Source organism: Zosterops lateralis, assembly GCF_965231275.1.
Source record: "Zosterops lateralis genome assembly, chromosome: 7".
Taxonomy (NCBI): Eukaryota; Metazoa; Chordata; class Aves; order Passeriformes; family Zosteropidae; genus Zosterops; species Zosterops lateralis.
The window spans coordinates 13,270,095-13,293,930 of NC_139767.1; the positions used below are offsets into that span (position 1 = coordinate 13,270,095).

Sequence of the window (23,836 nt, forward strand, 5' to 3'; positions counted from 1 at the left end):
CTACAATAAATTTTTAAAAAATCATGAAGTCCTAAGAACATTGTACTTATCTCCTACACTTCTGTGGTGCGTTTGTGAATCTGAGTCAGTATTTTGTGGAAGTCTTGGCTTTGGATTTACACTCAGTTATATAACAGGAATCTATGTAGAAAGTACTTCTGAACTGATTTTTTTTTTTTTAAACACTGACATTGGAAGGAAGCTACTGCAAATATAAATGTCTTGAAAACACAACTACTGTTTTCCCAGATGAACAGAGCTGCATAGTACCTACATCCACCTTGCAGCCGTAGGTGGTGGAAAGGAGAGGCTGTTTTAAGAGGACTTTCTGTAGCATGAAGACATTAAAGTCAGGAGTCAGTCCCAATGGATACTGCTGTGGGAAAGAACCATCCTTGCCACACTGAGTGTATGAGCATCAAGAGTGAGAGTAGCAACATTCATTGACAGGCAATGCTGCCAGAGAGAAACCTCAAACTTGGAAAAGAAAAGTAGCAGGGAGAATGTTATTGGAAGGCATTCTTTTAGCATCACCCTCAAGGGCTCTGTTTCAGAGCTGTAACAGCTCTATGCCCCAGTGTGTCTATGGAGGTTACAGGTTATCTGTTCACTTACAGCCTCTCAAAATTCTCAAGGACAGACCTTACTCTGATAGTAGAAACCATGGCATACTTCCAGCATAAAGAATGTAAAATTTTAACTGTATTTCTTTCACACCCCATCTTCATTATTCCAAGTAGCCACTCGGTCATATGTTACAAGGTAATTTAATAACTCAGTTTCAAAAGATTAATATTTAAAATGTATGCAAGAGAAAACATAAGATCTCCTTCAAACAAAAATTAGTGGAAATCACTCAAGACATCCTATGGGAAAGTCTAAATGCAGTCTTCAGGGGCAAAATAACTGGCTGCACTTCAAAGGGAAAAAATAATGAATGGAGAAATTTATATTTCTTGAGACCCCAAGTGCATACTTTAAAGAAATAAGGGAGTCAGTTAAAAGAGGTGCTAGAAACTCTGCAGCACAACAGAATGTAATTGAATAGATTAGCAGCAAATGAAAAAGCAGACCAACAGTCCCGATATACAGCTATCATAAACATGGGAATACAGAAAGTAGGCTGCTGCTGTTACAGCTGCAGAAGAAGCAATACTAGAAAGTCTTTGCTGAAATTAGAGAGAGACAGCATTTAACAGTCTCTTCTAAGTGTTAAAACAGCTTTTACAGGGGTTATGAAGAAATGTCAATTTGAAACCAGCCAACAGATTTTCCTCTCAAAGGAGAATCTGATCGCTATTTCTGGGTCAACAGTCATTGGAACAATGCTTTGTTGTATCTTTTACAATTAGTGGATTTCTGTAATTTGGACTTCTGTCAGGTTAGTACAGTTATGTCATGCCAGACGAAAACTGAAAGGCTTGTTCATAGAGATTAGTTTCAACCTGGAAAGAGTTGTTCTTTAGCCATTCTCCACAGCCAGATAAGAGAGATGATGTAGAAGGCTATTTTGGAAAACAATTCAGCAGAACAATGTAAGATCTGGGAATAGGCTAGAGCTCATCCAAAATGTTCCCCCCCAGCCCCCAAACAGACATTGAGACCACAATTTCTGTATTTTTTCTCCTCAGATCCAACACCACTGTAACCACACTACTTGGTTTTGTAGCATAAGGAAACTTAGACCAACAAAATCAGGCTCTGCTCTGAATCACGTTTAAGCCACTTTTCTCTCTCTCAATGAGAGAGTAACATGACCAATCACTCTAAGCTAATAAATAGTCCTTTCAACTCCCAAAACTTTACATGAGCTTTTAGAAAGTAAGTGTCCTGCATTTTGAAGGAAAGCCTGAAGAGAACTAGGAAATTTCCTAAGTATTTCAACCTGTCTCAAAATCTAGTAACCATACAGAAAAACATGCGGAATCCTCCACTCCACAAACACGTCATGGGCTGAAAGCCTTCAGAGATCTAGTTACACTCAGAAGAAAACACAGAGGAGACAACACACTGTAAACAAAGGATCAGATATGATTTTGAAGAGAGGCTTTGACTCAAGCAAAACCTTACTTGAGAAATCTCATTACAAAACTGCACAGTGGGGCAATGAATATTTTAATAAGACATCAGCAATTATGTTTTGCCAAAATTGGTATCTTATTTAGGAATTTCCATGGATGGAAGAGAATGGAACATACTATAACACAGTAGAGTGCTTTTACCACCAATATGCAGAAAGGTGTAACTGAAAAAACTATCAGGAGGGGAAAAAAAGCACCATCTCAGAAACAAAAATACCTATGCTACAGAACTACACTGGTTTAATGAAAAACTATTTTGAAAATATTTATTCCTAACTGTGAAATTATGTATTTGATTTTAGTCTAATAGCCTTGAACATTTGGCTTACTGTTTAGAAAGTTAAGCCTCAACTCCCTTGACATCTCAATAACTTTTTGTTATTTAATAAACAATCACTCAGTTGTCTAAACATATGGATTAAAAGCAAAAACAAATTTCTTTTTAATTACTACAGCAAATATCTGTGAAATTTGAGAGGCTATTCTTTTGTGCAACAATGCCACATTAATTCATAGATGATCAAAACAACCTGTTAGTTAAAAAATATTTGAGAGAGATAATAAATGTCAACAGACTTTTATTAAAAGTCACAAGAAGTGAGACTTTCTATTTAGCTCAAGTAATCATAGTTTGACAGTAGACACATTTTTTAAAAAAATAATGCTCAAAAAGCTGCACCACAATTAAAAAACCTTACTTCATTTGCAAAAGAACATTAAACACCATGATCTGATGTTGATTCATTCTAAAGGTCTTATGAAGAAAAAATTAAAAAGAGAATATGGTAAAAGTAACAGAAGAACTAGAAAGGGAAGATAGTAGTTACAAAACTTAATGTTATTAAATTAAGTAAGCACAGGAAGTTCACTAAAACTCCTGAAATTTTACCTTATTTGGAGGTTTCAGAAAGAAAATGACAAAGTTTGTCACATATCAATTTTACAGGCATTTTTTCTGAAAAAAGTATGAATCCCATTACAAATCGTTTAAAACAGCACTGTGTAAAATCCTGGCTAGTTAAAAGTATTAGCAAACCAGCACTTACTGTGCAAAGGTTTTATCTGTAAGGTCCACATGGTTTATCTTCACAATGCATTCATTTTCATGGAAAAGACCATCACGCCTAGACCTGCTGTTTTCTTCAATACCACGGATGAAGAGTCCCAGCATCCTAAAAAGACAAAACATGGGTGAAAAATATCCTTATTGCACTGATATTAATTCATAGCAACTAAAACCAGATATTAATCTCTACTATGTGTGAAATGATAACGTAGACTACCTCTCTATCTATGAAGTGCTTAACCTAGGGAAAGGTTTCAGCTGACTTAATGAAAAAGGAGGGGATTCCAAAGAGTACCACAAAAAATTGCTGCACACTAATGCTTTACTACTTGCTAGACCTTGGGGAGCATTAAGTCCTGTAGGTTATACATGGAGTGGGGAGCATTAAGTCCTGTAGGTTATACATGAAGAAAAAGAGAAGAACATCTAGATCCCTCTCCAGTTAAAAATGTCAGTGTAGATTATGCAGTATTTTTCTGACACTGCTCCAAAGAAAAGCACAAACAGATTAAAAGTAATTTTCTACCTTGACTGTAATAAAATAAACAGAAGTTAGAATGAGACAAAAAAAACCCTGACTTTTCTACTTCTGAAAACGTCTCTGAAACTTTTCAGTTGCCAAAGCCCCTTGCTTTGATACAAGACAGTAATGCTACTACTCATTCATGCTTCAGGACAGCAGCAGAACATCAACACCCAAGGTGTCTGTTAACAAGATAAGTGCAAGCAAAAACAGAGGTGCAGCACAGAATAATGCAGTAAGTGAGCCAGTGTGGGTGGTGCAAAATTCCAGTGTCGATAACTCTGCTGGGAGCACTAGGCTAATCCTGACCTACCTGGAAAATCTCTGTATTGCAAACTATAATTCAACAGAGTTATATCCAATGATATCACTACAGTCTCCAAAAAATCCTAACAACTGCATGTGTGTGAAGAACTTTTATAATCAATCTTTGTCCACTAAATTTCCATACCACTTCAGCATCAACAATGGTCATCAAAGATGACCTTTAGAGACCATTTTCTATTGGTTATACTCCATAAAATATTAATGTGCAATTTTCAACATGCCAGCACTCCAATCACAAAACAAAAGTCCTGTATTTTTGTCTCAGATTCATGACTGCCCCTTGTATCTAAGTCCATTCAACAGATTCACAGTATGCCATTAACTATTTCAACTGACACTATATTCACTGAAAATCTGATTTTAGATTTACTGTCTAGGAACATTAAAATATTTGTACTTCTGTCTTATCAATTACTAAGTGAAAAATTGCTTCCTACTGAATATTAGTTATCTGAAGTATCAAACAGAAAAAAGTGATTTAATAGCATAACAGTTCTCTTCTAACAAGTCTTATCCTTCTCTAAAGGATTAAAAAGGGCAGCGGTGGTGAGGGCCACAGCCCTTTTGATGACATCCAACTAGTGCCAATCAAAAACTTTAACACTAAGAACTAATTAAATACATCTACGTTAAAATACAAATCAGCAGAAGTACAGAAATTACAAATTAAGTTGGTTGCTTACTAATCCTGCGTGCTTAGATACTGCATTCATATAATGTAAGAGGATTGCCCACTTGTCTGAAATGTGTGTGTGCTGTACTGCCCACGTGGCTTGAGTTATAGGCTGAGGCAGCTTGAACTCATTTCTCCATTACTTTTTTTCCACAGCCTAAATTTTAGCATTTTAATGCACTATTAAATTTTAATTTCCTGTTTTTAATGATATTTAAGTGCAAAAGAAAGAGGGGAAATTATTTCTATTACTTTTGTAGTTCCTGTATAAACTAAGATTCTGTAAATTAATATGATGTTTTAATGACCTGTAGAAAAACTTTGGCCTGCAGCAGTACCAGGCTAAAGCCAGCATTACCTTATTAGAAGATAACTTTACAATTGAAATACCAGACCCAGTTAGTCATGGCCAGCATGTCCTCATAAATTCTATCATGTCCCCAAAAGAAATAAAAGATGCTCTTCTGTACTTTCTCATGTTATGATGAGTTAGGATTTATATTCTTAGGCTAGATTAAAAAAAGATGGCCAAGCCATTTAAATTAGTTCAGTACTTTAACAAAGGTATCAGTACAGTTCTGCCAAGGGTCACTAAAATGTAAAGACAGCTACCTAAACAACCAGTAGTTCATCTGTCAAAGACTCCTCTACTCCAGCAGATCCCCAAAAACATTTGTAAGTAAGTACAAGACTGCATTTCAGTCACAACAATTGCTGATTTTAATAGCTTGCAATTTCATCAAAATTGTTTTGCTGGATGATCTTGAAATACAGTGTATCCACTACAACCTTTATGGCATGCCTATATCAAAGAGCTCTGTTCTGTATTTTAGAATGGGTAACAAACACAAGTGGCTTTCTGAAGAGAAACAGGCAGGCCACAAAGCCAAGGATACAACTCAGATCTCTGACAGTTGCCATCAAAGACCAACTTTCTTCTTGAGACAGTGATGCCATTTTTACAGGCAGCAGATGGACATCTATTTTCCCTTTTGGTAAATAAAACTATCTGAATTAATTTGGGTCCACTTACAAGTTCAGATCTTGCCAATAAAACAGACCTTTACATGGTAATTCAATCCTTCACATTCTCTGTCCTACATGAAAGCTGACAAGTAAAGAGACATTTAAGAATTAGACCATTTTTACTTCTGCAATAATTGGCTTTGTGTAACAGGCAGCCATTTTACTATAAAGTAGAGTCATGTATGGCTCTGGCAATTCTCCATCTCTTATTCATAGCTGGCAGTGTCAAATTAACTCTCTGGCTAAGCCTCTGTATGTCAAATTTCAGCCTAGATTTTTTTTTTTAACACATCCAAGTTACATAGCTTGGAAAACAGCTATAATGAAAATGCTGACGCAGTCTTAACTACAGCACATCAATATGAGCACGCTGCTATAATAGGCTTTTGTGATCTTAATGGACTTTGTTAAATCATTTATAATTAAAGTAATTGTATTGTGACAAAGAAAGGTTCATGGTATAGAGCACATTTTATAAATGCTATGCAATCAAATCTGAAAGATGGCTTGAAAAATATGAGGTATGGGCAGGCAAGTGATTTTTTTGACTCTTGTCTGGTATGTCACTAAGGAAGAGCCTATGCAGAGGTATTCAATTGGGAAAAACAAAACAAAATAACAAACAAACAAATAAGCTCACAACAGCACAACAAAACCAACTCAGAACCACATAAAATCACACAAAACTACTGAGTCCGGTTTACCATTCAGAGAATAAAACCAGAGACTTAAATTAAAAGGGCATATATGAACAAAGATGTTAGTGTTGACTGAAAATGACTGGACATGGTACCTTGTGCCATGGTCTAGTTGACAAGATGGTCAGTCAAAGGTTGGACTCGAGTATCTTTGAGGTCTTTTCCAACCTAAATGGCTCTGTGGTAGCCTCATATAGAACTTGGACTAGTAAATATTTTGGTAATGGAAGACAGTGTCATAGACCAATTTTTGTTTTCCTTTTTGTAAATAGTAGGTATTTTAAGATAAGCACAACTAAAAGTCTTTCATTAATATACTTCTTGAGCAATGCAGAAAATATCTTACCTTCCACTCAAGGATGAAAAATAGGGCACTACATGTATTCCCAAGGGTCCACCTTCCCCAGAAATCTCCACTGTTTTTGTCATTTCACTAAAAAAGAGCACAGAGAAACATATCTCATAAGCTTATTCAGAGAATTCTCCATATCAAAAACAAATTCCTGATTGACCAGATAGTAGAAAGGGTAGAAAAAATATCTGACTCAGAGCTCACTAATATATGAAAATAAAATTAAAAGTAAAACAGCCATGAAATTCTTTAATTGTTTTAAATTAGCATTTGTGTTTTTTAAAAGGGAAAGAAATCAAATACTAGACATTTTCCTAAGTTAACCTTCAAGTAAATTAATTAGAATATTAAAGAATAAGCTTTTAAGTGAGGAGAGATTTCAACATCAAGAAAAGAAAAGGGGGAGGTTATTTTACATGTTCTTAATTTAAACTCCAAGTGAGTTGCTTCGATTTTCCCACGTGGCCACATTATAAACATGAAGATCACACAGAAAGGACATGGAGACTTTTAAGTCAAATCATATTTAAATATACTTCTTCCCTCAGTTACATACAATCTCTCTGACAAACAAAGAGCAAAACAAATTGTGATCAGTAGTGCAACTCAGCTCATTTTATCAAGAAATTTCTTTCCTCAAACACCATTATTAAAACTCTCTATATTATCTCTGATCGACTTATGCTGTTTCACTTCCTATTGACTACTTTACACTGCCAGCCTTACAGTGACCTTAACTCTATTCTGGGTGACCATGACTTGAAAAGCAAGGTACTTGAACTGGATAGAACCTTAAAAAAATTAGCAATGTCTGTATTTCAGCAGACCTTGTTCCTTCTTTCCATAATAATGTCCACCTCCCAAAACACTCCATCCCTTCCCATGGTACTGAACAGCCCCAGCGCTCAGGATCAGTGGCCAGCAGACACTGAATGGGCACATCCATCCAGAACACCCTGGCTGTGAGCTGTGTGTGCATGCCAACCCTACAGTGTGGACAGGACACGTGAAACTGAACCACATGGCCACTTCAGATCCTGCCCCGACTTACAGACTCGGTCTGACTGATCAAGTGCAGACTGCTAGTGAGAAAGACACTTCTGATCTTCCCCTGTGCACCAGATCTAGAGAGCACACATGTGCTAGGTAAGATGACCAAGCTGACTATTTCCTACCACCCTGCCCTCTCCCCTCAGGTGATTTTTCCCTAGTACCACAACTTTCTCTGGCACCAGCTGACTGATTTTGCTGACCCACGGAGTCTTATGATCATTTGATTTGATGCAAAAATCAGTAAAAATGCACAGAAAGCCATGAGGCATCTACAATCACCCTTGAAGTGGCAGCACACTTACACCACATTAGGTACAACATGAACCCACATGGCACAGCTGAACCCTCTCACAAGGAGCACAGTTACTGCAAATGACCTTAGACAAAATCTGGCATTGCCTTCTAGTAACATAGGAATAATTTTTTTTTATTATGAACCTTTATCCAGCTGTACAATGATTAATGAGAAGCAATTTGCCCTAAATACAATAATTCTTTGTCTGATTGGCTAAATAGAGAATAAGAAAATACTTTTTTTTTTAAATTAAGGGACACGGTGAGTTTTGGGCAGATTTTTTTTTTTTGTAAACTGTTCTTCTAAAAATGCTGGCACTGTAACGAATTTATGTTCTCTAGATATTAAATGGAAAGACCCTGAACAACAAGACACCACTTATCCCAGTGTAACAGATTTACATGTTACTGTATTTATAACACAGACACCATCAACAGGCATTTGTGGATTTTTCTTTCCTGTATTCCCCTTCATTAATCAAATGGGGAAATCCTGACAAAATCTTCCTGTAAGAATTTTTAAATACATTTTTCTGGTGAAACTGGTTAGAAAAGCTAATCAGGGTGGTTACCAAAAACCTCAACAATGCATGCATAGGAAATTAACTCCTCTTTCAGTTCCATCTTCTACTTCCTCCAATTCTCTTAACACACAAAGAGAGATAATTAAAGGGCTACTTTTATTGTCTTTTGAACTTCTACAAAATCAAAACGCATAAGTAAATTAAGCAGCCAAGCCCTTTAGATACAAAAAATAATCAGAAGTAGTGAATGGGTTTTCATTTGTACAAGGAAAATTTAAGTAAGTTATAGCTGTCCCCAAATAACCCTGTGTGCTCCAGGGAGGAGTTGTCTTCCTGAGCAACTGTAAAACTGAGCAGGAATTTTTTTGAGGGCTATCACGACAGACAGGTGAGCTGTCATATTAAATCAATGCGCTTACACTTAAAAGTAGGCTGAAAGCCAAAGAAAACACACAAACTTATTTTTAAGCTGAACATGAAAACTACACACCAAGAAAAATAGGCTTTGTGAAAACAAATAGACCATATGCACATTATGTATTACTTTAAAAATTGTTGGTACATCCTAAACTTATGGATGTTCTAGAGCACTAAATGTTCAAAATAAAAGCACACTCTATATACATGTATTAAGAGCTTTGGAACTATAATTTTAATCAAAAATCCATGACTCTAAATAGACTTCTCCTTCTCAAAAAAATGGGACTCTTAGTTTCGTCCACAAAGAAAACAGCCTTTCACACCAACTTTCATGGATCTTTGAGGACATGTTATTTTTATATTATATTTATACCTATGAAAGCATGACAGTTAAAAAATTTAAAACCAAGAACATCTGGGATTTGATTTGGTGGTTTGTTTTTTTTTTAATTTAAGAACCTCAAAGATTAGAGATTCAGACACATTTGGTACCATTCACTTGTTCTGTCCCTCTTTGGGAAGCTTTAATCTGCCCACAAGGACAGCTGAACTCAGCACTGTACTTTTTCACGCTGGCTTGCAGTTCATACTGTACTGGAGAAAGCATTCAGGAACAGAGCATGGCTGAGTGAGATCCTAAATAGGATGAACTCTAAGAATACTAATTACTAAAATCCAAAGGCACATGGGACACACAGGTGCTAGGATTCATCAGTTTGACAGAGGTTAAAAAAATTAAAGAAAGGAGTAGGAGAAAGCAGAATTACTGTCTAATGCAGGCTGATAGCTGTGACAATAGAGAATGTAATTCATAGATTTTTGTTTTTTGCAATATTCAAGACATTTTAAAAACAAACAAACAAACACCTAAATAGGAAAAAAAAAATAAATTCCAGAAGTTAGTAACCTACCTGCGACCTACTGCTCTTTGAAATCTCCCCTACAGATCTTAAATGCCTTTTACTATAAAAGAAAACACAAGCCTGGCCCATCAAGTCAGTATAAAAGATTTGGAGTAAAATTCCTAGCTGGGGATGAGAGGCTGGGAGCATCAGGGAGCAATGCACAGAGGGTGCCTCAGTAGGCTGCACTCTGAGTACCTCCTGCTTGTTCTTCCAGGAGCAGACAGAGCTCCTATATCAGGGAATCCTGTCCTTGCTGCACTTGGAACCCAGTCTCTATTGAATACATAGAGACACATTCTCAAAGCAGTCAAAAAGCCTGAACTTTAAAAAAGCCTTTATGTCAGTGAAATTTCTCCAAAGTGCAAGGTTCACCCCAACCAGAAGCACAGCACTCAGGCTTCTTCCAACACATGCTGGCACCTCCCTTCCCCTTGCTGCACTGAACATACCTCAGGTCTCACTCAGAGGAGAACACCTGTCCAGCATGACCTGATTCAAGATGCTGTACTACTGATTTTTAACCTGAAGAAGCTGTCATCATTTACTATCTAAATTCTTCTTTGTTTGATCTTATTTCTGACAGATTCTTTACCATCTATTACATTTGTCAACAAGGCTTGCCATCCACTTTATTAAAAATGCTGATAAGTACTGTTCAGCAAAGAGATAAAGTATACACATGAGTAGTAAGCATGCACAGCACTGGCAACATGGAAAGCAAAATTTAAACGGAGTGCTGCACATTTAGTGGTCATATTTAGTTGTGAATCAATCTGATCCTCAGATTTGCAGTGTCTTCGCTGTGGAATACTATAGCTCCCTCTCCTGAAACCTGGATCAAGAATTAGCAGTTTGTGAGTTACATAAAGGGAAAAGATCTGTTAGCTAAAAGCTTCTCTGCAAACTACCCAAGAACACTGAAGAATCGACCCCAACACTGAGCACACAGATGCTTAAAAGGAAATCCTCTCCAGAAATAAATGTTATGAGTTGTTAAAGCAAGACTGAGTCCAGTGAGGTGCTTTGATCTTCCCCAGCTACAAACGCTTGGTAGGATTGCTCTTGGAGAATGCAGTAGGCACAGCCTAAAGCAGATTAATTGTTTTGCAACACAGTGAAGACAGTATCTCAGAAAAGCTGCTTACTGCATGGTTTACTGGGCAAAACTTGTCATCATGTGTATGTCACAAGAACCTACTGCTTGAATAAACACAAAGTATTTACCATTCCAATGGCATTTTCCTTTGCAATTTTAGTCAAATTCAACACTTTCTCAAGTGTTTTTAAGAAAAGGTACGGATTAGTAGGATGCCATATCTCAAAAAAATCTTTTAGTGCAGAATGTCAATGTTTCCCTTGCAAACAGAAAAGCACAGCTGATACTCTGAACATGCTATGTGGTGCTCTTATTGACCACAGTCAAGTAAAAGGCAAATTAAATGTCAGTCAGGTGTAGAGAGCTCACAGATGCAGTTATTAAACTGTATCTCCTTGCTTGTTTTTCACATGCACCTCCAGTTCCATGCTTCTTCTTCCAATGCTTCCATGCTGCCATTCCAGCAGAGAGAGTATCCATGGACAAAAGGAGCTGATGTTTGGCAGAGAGCACAGGCCTACAGGACATGTCAAATTCCTATAAGGCATTTTAAAGTGGAAAAATGCACAGATTTATCCAAATAAAGAGACTGATGACTGCCACGTACTTTTTTCACATACTAAACCAATACAGTTACTGATGGTAAAGTATTTGTCCCCATTCATCCAGAGAAAGCTTCCAGAGTAGTCAGCTAAACTAAACCTCTCAGACAGCACACTTCTCACCCACCTCCTGCCCCTTTTCTGCATATCTCCTTCCCTCTTTTCAACTAAGTGCTCAAACCTTTGATGTCTTGAAAGCCCTGAAGAAGTTGAAACTCAAGATGTCATGTAGTGTGAACACACTCAAATGATGAAAATCGGAACAATATCTAAATAAGGCTAGAGAGCACCCTACAAGGAGAAAAAGCAACTCAGTGTGCAGGCAAGAGTAAGTATTCCACGTACAGTTAAGGAAACTGGTTACTCTTTTATAAGAAACAGGAACACAGCAGCTGCTCCATTCTACACAACACTAAACCAACTATCCACCGTTCAAATATTTACTATGAAATAATGTCACGATCTTCCAGTTTCAGGTTTAAAGAAGAAACAAATCACCTTCTCCTAACTAAAATGCATTAGTCTAGTTATTCCAGATTTTTTTTTCCACACTAAAATTAGTTAGTTCTCACAAGATTAACTCTGAAGTTTTAGAGAGAAATCAGACAGCCTGCAAGCACTGGAGCTTTGTGTCTTTTTTTCTTTAAATCAAATTGTTCAAGTTCTCTGTTGTTAGACTAACGAAAGACACAGTAGGTTAAAAATAGGAAAACACAGAGAAGGAAAAAATGCTTCAGCTACACTTTAATTATGTATCTACAGTGCTTAAACCAAGGAACTGACCCTGACCTCTGCTAAAAAGAAGTGGGAAGACAGCAAAAGCGAACATAATGAAAACACATAATGAATTATCTATGCATAAATTACCCTTTGCGTTCCAACTAATCCACTGCTATTAAGCCAAACATCCACTTCCAAGCAGATTTGTGTTTACTGTTCCTTAACACAGTAATGTTTCACTGAGAAAAGCAAGCTTTTCAAAACGCATTCCCACGTACGGTGCGCTAAGGAATTCAGTGCTCAAAGTTGAGACAAAAATCTACCCAACCATCTATAGAGTATCAAGACTCTGTTCTTAATATGAAAATCTTTCAGACCTAGTATAGAATATGGAAAAAGGCACAGAGAAATACAAAATTTTATATACTGATAGCACTAGCTTGGCTTTCTTTACCCTGAACATCATCTTTACTCGCAAATAAACAACAAAAAAAAGCCACCTACAGAATTTACAAGAGGACTGTCATTATTTATTCCATTAAAAAAACATTCCAATGACCCAGTATAAAGTCTCTCCTATAGTAAAGTTCAACTCTTAAAATGTCAAATTAAAATTTTCATACTCCCAAGGGATACAGTCCTGAAGTTTCCCAGTATCTCTGCAGTGAAATGTTTTAAGAGAATCCAGGCAAAGGGACTTCCCATTAACTTCTAAGTAGAGGAGCCAAAACCCCTCAATACTGACACTCATTTACTCCATGTGCAACTGATTTCAGAGACTTAAACCAGTGAACTGACTTTCTTGAAATCAAAGAGTTTTCCTGCTTGAGTGAGGAATATAAAACAATGCAAGCCTGGATCTTACAGTTCAACTGACTAAGCTTCTTAATAATGAAATATTAATCATGGTACTCTTTTTTCCCTGCTTCCTTCTGAAAAACCCATTATTGGCTGCAGGTAGAAAGAGACTCTGACCTCAGACAGGTTGGAGTTCTTATGAGAAGGCTCAGCTCATTCTCTCAGGTGACGAGCTGCTGTTTTGCTCAAGCATTATAGGCCCTAAAGCTTACAAACTCAGCAACAGTAAGGACAGCAGCCAGGCCAGTGGTAGTTTTCTTTCTTCCACAGCCTTTTGTCCACAGCATAGAGTAGCTCACAATTAGGCTGAAATATTACCTTTATTAGTATCTCTTCATGTGGTAGATTTAAATGAAGGTGGTCCCTCATGGCCCTAATGACTTTAAAATTCAACAAGAAAAATACCTGAATAAATCAGAATTATGAGTAACGCTTTCTTTCAGAAAGGAGAAAAATTAGATATTAAAATGTTTGTTTTACTGCTTGTGGAAAAAATAGTTTTATTATTTAATACTATTTTATTAATAAAACCTTCCTCACTTACAGTCAATCAAAAAAAGATAATTGAGACAGACAGATGGTCTCTAGTGACTCATTATTTCCCTTTATAAACCTTCTACTCCTAATAAAAACACTTTTGGAAAAACAGTTTTAAAAACTTGACTTACATGAAAAAAGCCAAACAAAAATGAAATCTTTGCTATAAAATTTAAATTCTTTGAATTTTGAAATTCTTGTGGATTTCACAGAGCTATGAATTAACTTTGCTTTGCAAAATACTGCGTTTATAATTTCTCTCATGTTCATTGTTTGAAGAAACTGGAATATTTTACAAATACTTCAATATAATTCACAATTTTGATGAAAAATTACTCATAGTACCCATCTCAATTCTTGCAGGCAAACCTGTTTTTTAAAATCTCCTCAGGACCCAGGAACCACACACAAAGCACATTTTGGTAGAATTACTCTACTGTGACTCTATGAAAAACTGCTCCTTTCTCTCCATTTTGTTTTGATTTTCATCTGCTTGGTTGGCTTTGGCCAATATTTTTCAGACAATGCAATCTCAATCAATATTAAGACAATTCATCTCAAAAAAACACACAAAAAACCAAATTCAAAAAACCTATTACCAATGTAAAATGGTTCCTGGGAATACTCTGTTCTGGCCAGCTTTCCCTCTGCTCCCTATCTGTTCAACACTTACTTGATTGATACTCTGGCATCAATCAAGAGGGTCCAAATTTATATTCTTTATAATTTTTCCTCCCATCTTCCTATGTCAAGATGGTTTGCAGAATTCAGTAAAAACTGTAAGATACCAACAAAAACTTATGTTTATTCTTGTCTGGTTTGTGACATGACAGAGAAGACCTGGCTGCTTCAGAAATCTGAATGCCTCTGAAAAGGGGTTTTGTTATTGTCAGTATTTCCAATAGCCACCAAATTATGAAGCAAACAAGTATCACAACCTTCTTCTGAAGAATCCCAAATGCAAGCAACCAATTGTTTAACTTGATAAACAATAATATGCTCTCAGAAAATTCCTAAGAGGACTTAGATAGTCTATAACACCCTAGTAAAGGCATAAGGAAAACAGTAAATATGAACAGAGTGTGCACAGAGCTTGATTAATCCCCATTACAAATTAACGGATCAAGAGACAAATGAGTGCATATATTTGGTGATGCATAATAATTACCTCAGGTGAAACAAGCTGTAGAAGTCTTTAGCAACATTCCATGAACAGAAAATAAGCATTAGCAACTAAACTAACTTCTATACCTGCATGATGAACTCTAATCAGCAGGCACGTAACTCAGAAGCATGGCAGGTGCAGGGAAAGCTGGAAAAGCACTCCAGTTCCTTTTCATGATGCAACCATCCTAAAAATAAGGATCAGTATCGGCAGGCAGGAGAAGGAATTACAAAATGGCATAGGCATGGGGTGACAAGGAGGCCTCCAAGAGGGAGGAAAAAACCCAGACAGATTGAGTCGAAAAACACAACTGTACCAAGATGATAAAATGGCCCATAAAATTACCGAAATTATGGTTTAAAGAACAAGAAAACCTGAGAAATTAATTCCCTTGTAAGAAAAAGACAAATCTTTGACATGCTGTGAAAGAAAAAGTGATCCTTCTCCACAAAACCTGGCATGGCCCAGACCACCAGCAATACTCAAGTCCCTCCTTTGGCAAACTTCCCCACAGGCATGGGGTACATATTCATGCCTCTTTCCCAGATCCCATGTAGGTAAAATTAAGACTTGTTTTTTCTCAGATGTTTGCAAGGATAAATGTTCTAAGATTAAGGCATGCAGATACTGTTTATTTCATGAGTTTTATCTTACACTGTTTTGACAAACAACTATAAGCTGCAGAATTATAGCAAATGACTATCTGCCATCATTAAAATTGAAACAGATTAATTTTTCACATTTTAGCTGTCACGTAGAAGTTTGTCATGTAACACTTCTTAATTTAATTATACAATGAGCTGTATATAATCTCAAGAGTTCTGCAACAAACACAAGATACTGGACAAAGTACTGACTTCCTTTACCTACTCAAAAAGGTGACTTCAGCATGACCTGAATCACCACTCAAAACTGAAATTTAAGCTTATGATGAGATAGAAAAACAGCAGCATGAATACACTCCAACACCACCACTGAGGATCTGATCAACTTACTCTCTGACACTATAGCACCCTGGCTTGATAATTAGGTGTAACAAATACTATTTACAAAATCATTATTTTTCAATTTCATTTCAGCCATTAGAATTTTCCCTTTGATTTCAGGAGCAACAACCATTGTTGCTCATTACTAAACCTCTTGAGAACACCTAATTTCCTCTCCTCTTGTTTGAGCCATACAGCTCTCAAGTTTTACTCCACTGCTTTCCAATGCAGATTATATATTTAACTAAACATTGTTAAAAATCTAGACTGGTTAAAATAAAAATTATTTCCCAAAATGTCAATGGGGACCATGACCACATTCAGATACAACAGCCCAGGCCATCTCTAGTATGTTATAAATGAAAAGAAGAAAAGGATGCATTGCATCTGACTTTTCTAGTGAAGGAACACAAAGGGAAATATCACAAATACTACCAATAGTTTACACTGTGCATGAACACAGATACAAAATCTACTACAGGATATAGCGAAGCAATAACCTTACCACTCAATATGGGAGGTGACACTTAAACCAAAGGAGATAATTTTAGGATTATATGGTTCAGTTAAACAGTTATTTATTGAGATATAATGTATAATTTAAGAACTTCCTCTATCTTAAGACATGAAACACTTGCAGGACTGAATAGAAACCAAAATCCAGATTTCCCCCTTACGCTTATACAACAAACAGCACAAAAAATCACTCATATTCATCAACAAGGGTAAGAGACTATCATGCTCAAATATGTGCTCTGGTATGTGAATCAAATGCAATTTTAGGGTGGGAAAGGCAGGATGAGGAAGAGATCATGGTCATGAGAAGCACAGTACAGAACCAGAGGTGCAGCTGGAATGAGAAGTCAGTCTTTTGTTGCATAAATTGATAAATCACACTTGAGCCAGCACCAAACAGAAGATGCTCCTACCTGGTAGGGAGCCGTGCCCTCTGAGCCAACAGCAGTTCTGGGGGTCCAGTGAGGTTCGTGTCCCCATCCTGAAAGGATGCCTGGGAAGCACCCTGTTGAGAGATTTCAAAGTGCATACTGAAACTATGTACATAATTATGCATATAGAACAATGCCATGTTTGTGTTTTTAAGTCTGTATTTGGAAGAGAAGGTCAGTCATAAAATAACATCATCTCACTGATAGTGTGGACTGAAAGACCCATTCTGGATGGAGCACCTGTGACACAGCATTTGGAGGAACAGGAGGGTATCTAAAGTCCTGCTCCTCATGCCAGCTCCACCACCCTTCCCCTGGAGAAACTGAATGTTGTATTACTTAATGTTGTAAAGTTGCACTGCTTTACTTTCTTCTCTGCCTATCTAACCTGAATGCTATTCTCTCCCACTCTGAGCTGCCTCCTTTTTCCCAAGAGATCACACAGACCTTGAGTAAACCCAACAGATTTTTTTGTGCTCTATCCCTTGGCAGCGTTTATCTGGCAAAGACATATTTTCTGAGTAGCTTCCCAGAAAAAGAAATTATGCAGCGATTTAGACAATCAGGCACAAAAATACAGAGCACACAAAGAGTCCAGACACCAATGCTAAAAGCTCTTGAAAACTATTATTTAACTTTCTTTTTGTGATCCTTGCACTCAATGTTTGCATTTTTTTCATACTGGGAGAGGGAAATAGTTACCAATGAGATAAGACCACTGTCAGCAGGTGATGTATTAGCTTTAACATACTGTACTTCATCCCAACCCTTATGGCAATAATGTAAACAGAGAAAAATCCGTAACAAAGACCTTTTTTGGAGGGGTCGCTTCTGTCAACTCTGCAACAGGAATAGAGCTGGAAGACATAAATCTTCAGCTGTCAACACACTAAGAGAATTCAATTCAGAGCCTGATCTTAACTAGATAAAGGCTAAAGTTAATCATTATTTTTTTTTGTTGTTGCAGTGGTACAGTTTTCCAGTGTATACACTTGCCATATTAAGTTGTCTCAAGGCAAAAGGTAGCAATACTATAAATTAATTTCAAAGAACAAAGCCAACTAGATAGGTAATTTAATTTTCAAAAAAAGTTCTACACTGGTTATTAGAAGTTCAGTTTCTCTCAAAAGACGGTTCTTTTCAAAAAAGGTTTGGTGTTTCCAGTCCCTCAAAGATTTGCAGAATTTATTTTTAGTTTATAAGTATCAAGAGAATTGGGGGCAAGCGTGGGTTGCCTTGCACTTCAAAATCATGAGCAGCCTTGCAAGCAAACCCTTGAGATATAAACCAAGCTGGATCCCTTTTGGTTCACATGGTGCTTTTGAACCTGTAATACTGGTAGTGATGCTCTTTGTGTGTTAATTAGAGCAGAAGCCAACAGGCTTGGCTTCAACTGCAAGACCAACACAGTTCACTCAAAGTGAACTTCTGTCACTAATAAAGAACCACTTTTAAAAGCTGTGTATTGAGTATGTGCCATCTCTTCCAATCACTTTTCACAGTGGAACCACATGTCAAGGAACAATGCTTACTATATGAAGTATATTCCATACTAACCTTGTAATTCAAGAGTTCAACCTTAAGCCGTGCATTACCAGCAGAAACCAGACACACAGCCTTCTTATGTTAAAACTTCATCTTGACAACAGCTTTACAAAAAATGTTTAGGTAGCAGTAGATGCTGGAAGCAGTCAAACTCTTTAACAATAATGCTCCCAAAGCTAACCTTTGTTAGCCTGCCACTGAAAACACTGGTGCTACTTCTCTTAAAAAGGATCTTCTTTATGGAAAGTTAAATATAGTCACACCATGAGCAGATTCAGGTCTGTGATTAACTAGACCCTTTTCTCCCAGACACTGGCTGCAACACAACACATGACAGAGAAAATGCTACTCATGCCTCAGAATTGTTTTGCCATGTGAAGCCTTCCTTGCAGTCTATACCAGCTACATAAGTTATGCTATTTCTCTGTTTCTGGGCTTTTGGTTACTGTTGTTTTTGCTGTACTGAGATTACACTCATGTTTGTCCCCTATCTCCCCCTTCCTGGGAAACAGATCTCCCAGCAATGATAAACACTGATGTTCAGAACACAATCTTGTACCTTGTTTCTGTTGAGTGATTCAGATTATTTGACCAGAAAGAAAAAATTCTGATCAACAAGTATAATCTCATACTTCCATTAGCTTTGTGGCACAGCACAACATTGCTAAGAGCACAGTTCACTCCAAGATAATCAAGAGGTCCTTACAGAAAGGTGGCAACAAACAGCTTTCTTTCCTGCTAAAGGCCAGACCAACAGAAAGTATCTTGAAGGTGGATAAGAGGATTATTATAGATACTAGAGGTATCAGACCTTTGCAAGAGGTCTTCAAAACCAGATTTATAAACGTCTCATATATTTCAAGGCATGATCATTCCTGTGCCAGATAATAAAGGGGTAACCTTGTGAGGCACCTGACAGTCACATATGTCCACATTTTAATCTTTCCACAAGACAGAACTTCCATAAAGAATTACAGGATGAAGTTTGGAGTCCATAACTCTCACAGCTTGCTTTTTTTTGTTTCTTTTGTTTATGGGGTTTTTTTAGGTTGGTGTGTTTGTTTGTTTGTTGCGGTGTAGGGATTTTGCTGGTTTAAATTTAAGGATAAAAGTGTCTAAAGAAAAGTTATCCTCTCCTGACTGGAGAGAAGTATGCTGGAGGATTTCAGAAAAAGTTCAGTGTCAGAGCCCCCATCCTGCACAGTGCCTGTTTAGATTTGCAGGAGTATAGTGCTCCCACATATCACAGATTATCACATGCTCCAGTCAATAAACACAAAGCCAGATATATTTAAAGGCTTAACTGATCAAGGAAACATGAATCACAACACTGACATTATAAGTGAGCTCTCTGAGAATGACATTAGAGCTCCAGTCACGTAACAATCACTATAAATGGACAAATTCGTTTCATACTTGAGCCTTACATCAGAAGCACAGTAAATTTAAACAGATCATCTTTTGACAAACAAGCAGAATAATAGCAAACCAAAAATGCACAATTAAAGGCATCGTCAAAAAGCAATGATCCAATACACACAAAAATGCTCCATCAATTTTTAAAGACTGATTGTCAGTTTTTCAATAGTAGCAGAATTAAGGACACTGACTAACAAACCTTGACTCAAATTCAGCTGACACTGTAACAGATTTACAGTGACAGAACTACAGTTTTCACTTAGGACATAGGAATAAAATGCAAAATGGTGTAGTAAAAACAAAAGCCAAAGAAGCATATGCCTCTATGAACAGTGGAAGTTTTTAAAATTTATTTACATAGAGATAATTTGAATCAAGCAATTCTACTTAGTGCTACTAAAAGCATGTTCTTCAAATTAGGGGTAAGCAGAAGAGAGTGATTCTATTAAATAATAGCCCTCTGCAAACAACTGCAAGCCAAATGCTAGGAAGAGTCTTGCATTCATCATGTGACAGCTCTCAAGTTAGGTAAATGTGTACATGAGGCAGTAGAAGGAATGACAGAGTATGTACCAGTAAGTGGCATTTTCTACTTTCTGAACATCTACTCTTCTCAAGTCAACAGTCAGCATGGGCATATGTTAGACCTAGAAATAAATATGATGCAGTCAGTCATGGTCTTATTGAGCTTAGGGAGTAGGACCAAGTCTGTGGTTTTTTCTTTAATTTTTGAAAAGGCTTATTTCATAGAATCCATAAAATATTGGAGGGGAAAAGCAATAGTGGCACTTTTGGACAGAGACATGAAAGTATCCATTTTTGACTAAAAAAGAGACAGAGAGAGACAGAATTGACTGAAAACAGCCAAACCAATCGTTTGTATTACAAACAAAGGGTGCAGCCCTGAGCAGCCCTTGACAGCCAGGCTGCCCACCAGTGCCACTGCTCTGTTTCTTCACTATTCATTGCAACCCAAAGAAATCTGGATTTTGGTATCTTCAAAAAAACCTGCACTACATCCATTTACTACTGGGTAGTGTGTAGTTTTGAATTTCATTTTAGCTGAAAATAAATCTTTTGTTGAGGTTCTTCTGCAGCTGAAATTTGCACATTCACACAAGAGTAGACTAAACCACCTAGCTCAGCAAGAAAACTTTAGAAATATTCACAGGCCACCAGTGGCTACAGAAGGGCCCTAAATCACCTCAAGTCTATCTGGTAGGCTCAGAACACAATTAATTCTTAAGACAAGTAAGTTTTTGGGTAGCATAAAATTGCCAATACATCATTTTTAGGAAAGCTGTGTAGCAAAAATTTTCTTTCAAAAAAAACTTCTTATACAATACTCAACATGAGAAAAATCTTGAAATAGATATATTTAGAGAAAAAAGACTCTAAATAAAGAACTGGGGAAAATACTGAGTGCAGGATACACTTGGAATATAAAAGGGTCATCAAACACTAGCAATAAACTAGTAAGGAAATAAGTAAGATCTATTAATAGAAGAAGTACACGTATCTGCTTAAATTAGGACTCAAACAGTCTGGTATACCCAAAGGAAAGCATCTTTATCTGAGACTTTCTTCTAACAACAAAGTTAAAAGTGAAAATGTATGTCTGAAGTTCCAGTTTCCAGTACTGTATTCCCTGAGGGCCTCAGCTCTTTAAAACAAAGGAAAAGTATCCAAATCAAAGAGCAGAAGGTCATGGAGCAGGGTGGCAGGCTGCAGAGCTCCCTCTCCCTGCTTGGCCAACAGCAAACCTTCTTCCAAGAAGGTTCAACAAGAGTTCAGATCCCACCAACATAAACAGTGAGATGCAAGGAAACCTGGGGGTGAAAGGGATGCTTAGTTTACAAATGCAGGAAATGTCTCATCTACTGCTCTCACAACAGACAATTTTAATCACCGTATTTAAAAATTGAACATTTTTAGCAACACTTTCAGGATCATGTGAGCATTTCTGACAGCCAGAATGAGTTTAAAAAGCCATAGCACTATATTTAGCTTCAAAAATCAACACTTTCATAAATATTCCCAAACTAATTAGCCCATGTTATAAAGTTGTTTACCTTTATCTAGAACAACAAATGCAATACTTGGCATTGCATACAGAAGACCACATAACTCATGGAACACACACATAAAGGCCCCTTGTTGTTCAGTAATAATAAGCAAGCACAGGTTAAAATATGATAACCCTATCTGAAGCAAAGTTATACATATCTGGCTGTAAGGCCCAGCAATAACATTCTATGCTGTTTTCAAGTTCTGGCCAACTGTACATGTCTTTTTAGGCCCAAAAGACATCTCTGTGGCTCACCTGGTATGTTGGGACAAGATACAAGTTGTGTGTTCCTGAAATGGCTAAGAAACTTCAACCACAACAACCACTTCATTATGATACTAGTCAGCCTCAGTTTGCAAAAAGAAGAATGCAGCACACCACAAGCTTTCAAAATATTTCAGACTGAAAATCAGTATCTCTCTTCCTCCATTTAGCCTTAAATCCACAATGGGCCTAATTGAAGATGTGGCACTAAAACCCTTCATAAAGAAAACTATTTATCTTATCTTTATTACTTTTCATGTACAGAGTCATGTTATCCCTAGGTCAGGGAACAATCTGGAAAGTGAAATACATAGCAAACTTCCAGTAAGCAGAGACCTGTACTATAACTAGCAGTAACACCTCCATCTAGGAAAAAACTTTTGTCACTGAGGAATCTTGGTTTGGACTGGGACAGAATTCATTTTCTTCCTAGTACCTGGCACAGTACTATGTCTGGGATTTAGTAAGACATAATGTTGATAAACTACTGATATTTTGGTTGTTATTGAGTAGTGCTAGCCCTAAGTCAAGGACACTTCAGTTTCCCATGCTCTGCCAGAGAGAGAGAGTACACCAGAAGCCATGAGGGAGCACAGCTGGGACAGCTGACCCCTAAATGGCCACAGGGATGCTCCACAGCCCAGAACATCATGGCCAGGACATAAACTGGGGGGAGATGGCTGGGAGAGGCCAATCACTATCCAGTGATCAGGTTGAACATCAGTCAGTGGGTGGTGAGCAATTGTGTCGGGCATCACTTTCTTTTTTGGGTGTTGTCCACAGTCATTCAAGGATTAGGTATGAAGTTTGTGTCAACATCTGCATTTCACTTGCTCAGATACTCTTTCATTACCAAGATAATAACAGACTAACTTCCAATCTTCCAGGCCATACAGCTTTACATAACACTCAAAACCACTTCCTAAATATATGCAAGAATGGTTTAGTATTGCAAAGGCATGCATAACAATGCCTAAAAAAATCCAGAATATTTTTTTATTTAACATAGCTTTCCTTTTTTCCTTCTAAATAAGCATACCAAAATACACTTCACACTGTATTGCTAACATCAATACATCAAGGGTGGAAACCAATGCAAAGGAGGCTAACAAAATGCTACTAAACTGAAGGAAAAGTATTCATGTTTCTTACTGTTTATTTCTTATTTTTCCAGTGGTCTGCTTGATTGAAATCACTGTGCCATAGAACGTGGGAAGTATTTCTAAACAGCTAACAGTACTTCTATTTCACTTACTGATTAAACTACATCATCCTCTCAACTATTCAGAATGAAATTAATCTGAAATGGATAATTGATGCAATTGTGCTGTATCTACAAATGCAATTAATCACTTGCTAAAGATGATTTTTAGGCAGTCAACTATTATGAAAATAAGAATCACACAGCCTCTTTCAATCTCGTCAATTGAAATGTATTCAACTGGACTGGTTAAAGATATTTTTCAACATAAGAATAGCTGTATGTCTTCGGATATTTTTAATAACATCCAAGTGGATTCATGTTTAATTAGCAGAGCACAAAGAAAAGCCATAATATAGTACGGCTTTTAGCAATTACATGACAGTTTCAGGAACCACAACAGCAATATTTTTCCCCTCAACTACCAATGGATTTCTTGAATATTGTAGTGAGTTGTGATCTTGGCACTTAAAAGGTTATTTTAAA

General features: G+C 37.0%; 1 protein-coding gene across 2 annotated transcripts in view; it reads right to left on the reverse strand.

Annotated features, from left to right (window-relative positions):
• The window catches only part of PARD3B (par-3 family cell polarity regulator beta), a gene marked incomplete at its 5' end in the record, with an annotated part of 392,787 nt that overhangs the window by 212,866 nt on the left and 156,085 nt on the right, over positions 1–23,836 (reverse strand). For both annotated transcript variants that reach the window (XM_083864789.1, XM_083864788.1), the window contains 3 exons: positions 3,128–3,253; positions 6,741–6,827; positions 16,836–16,927. In XM_083864789.1, coding sequence (XP_083720915.1) covers positions 3,128–3,253; positions 6,741–6,827; positions 16,836–16,927 — 305 coding nt within the window. The remainder of the gene's footprint in view (positions 1–3,127; positions 3,254–6,740; positions 6,828–16,835; positions 16,928–23,836) is intronic.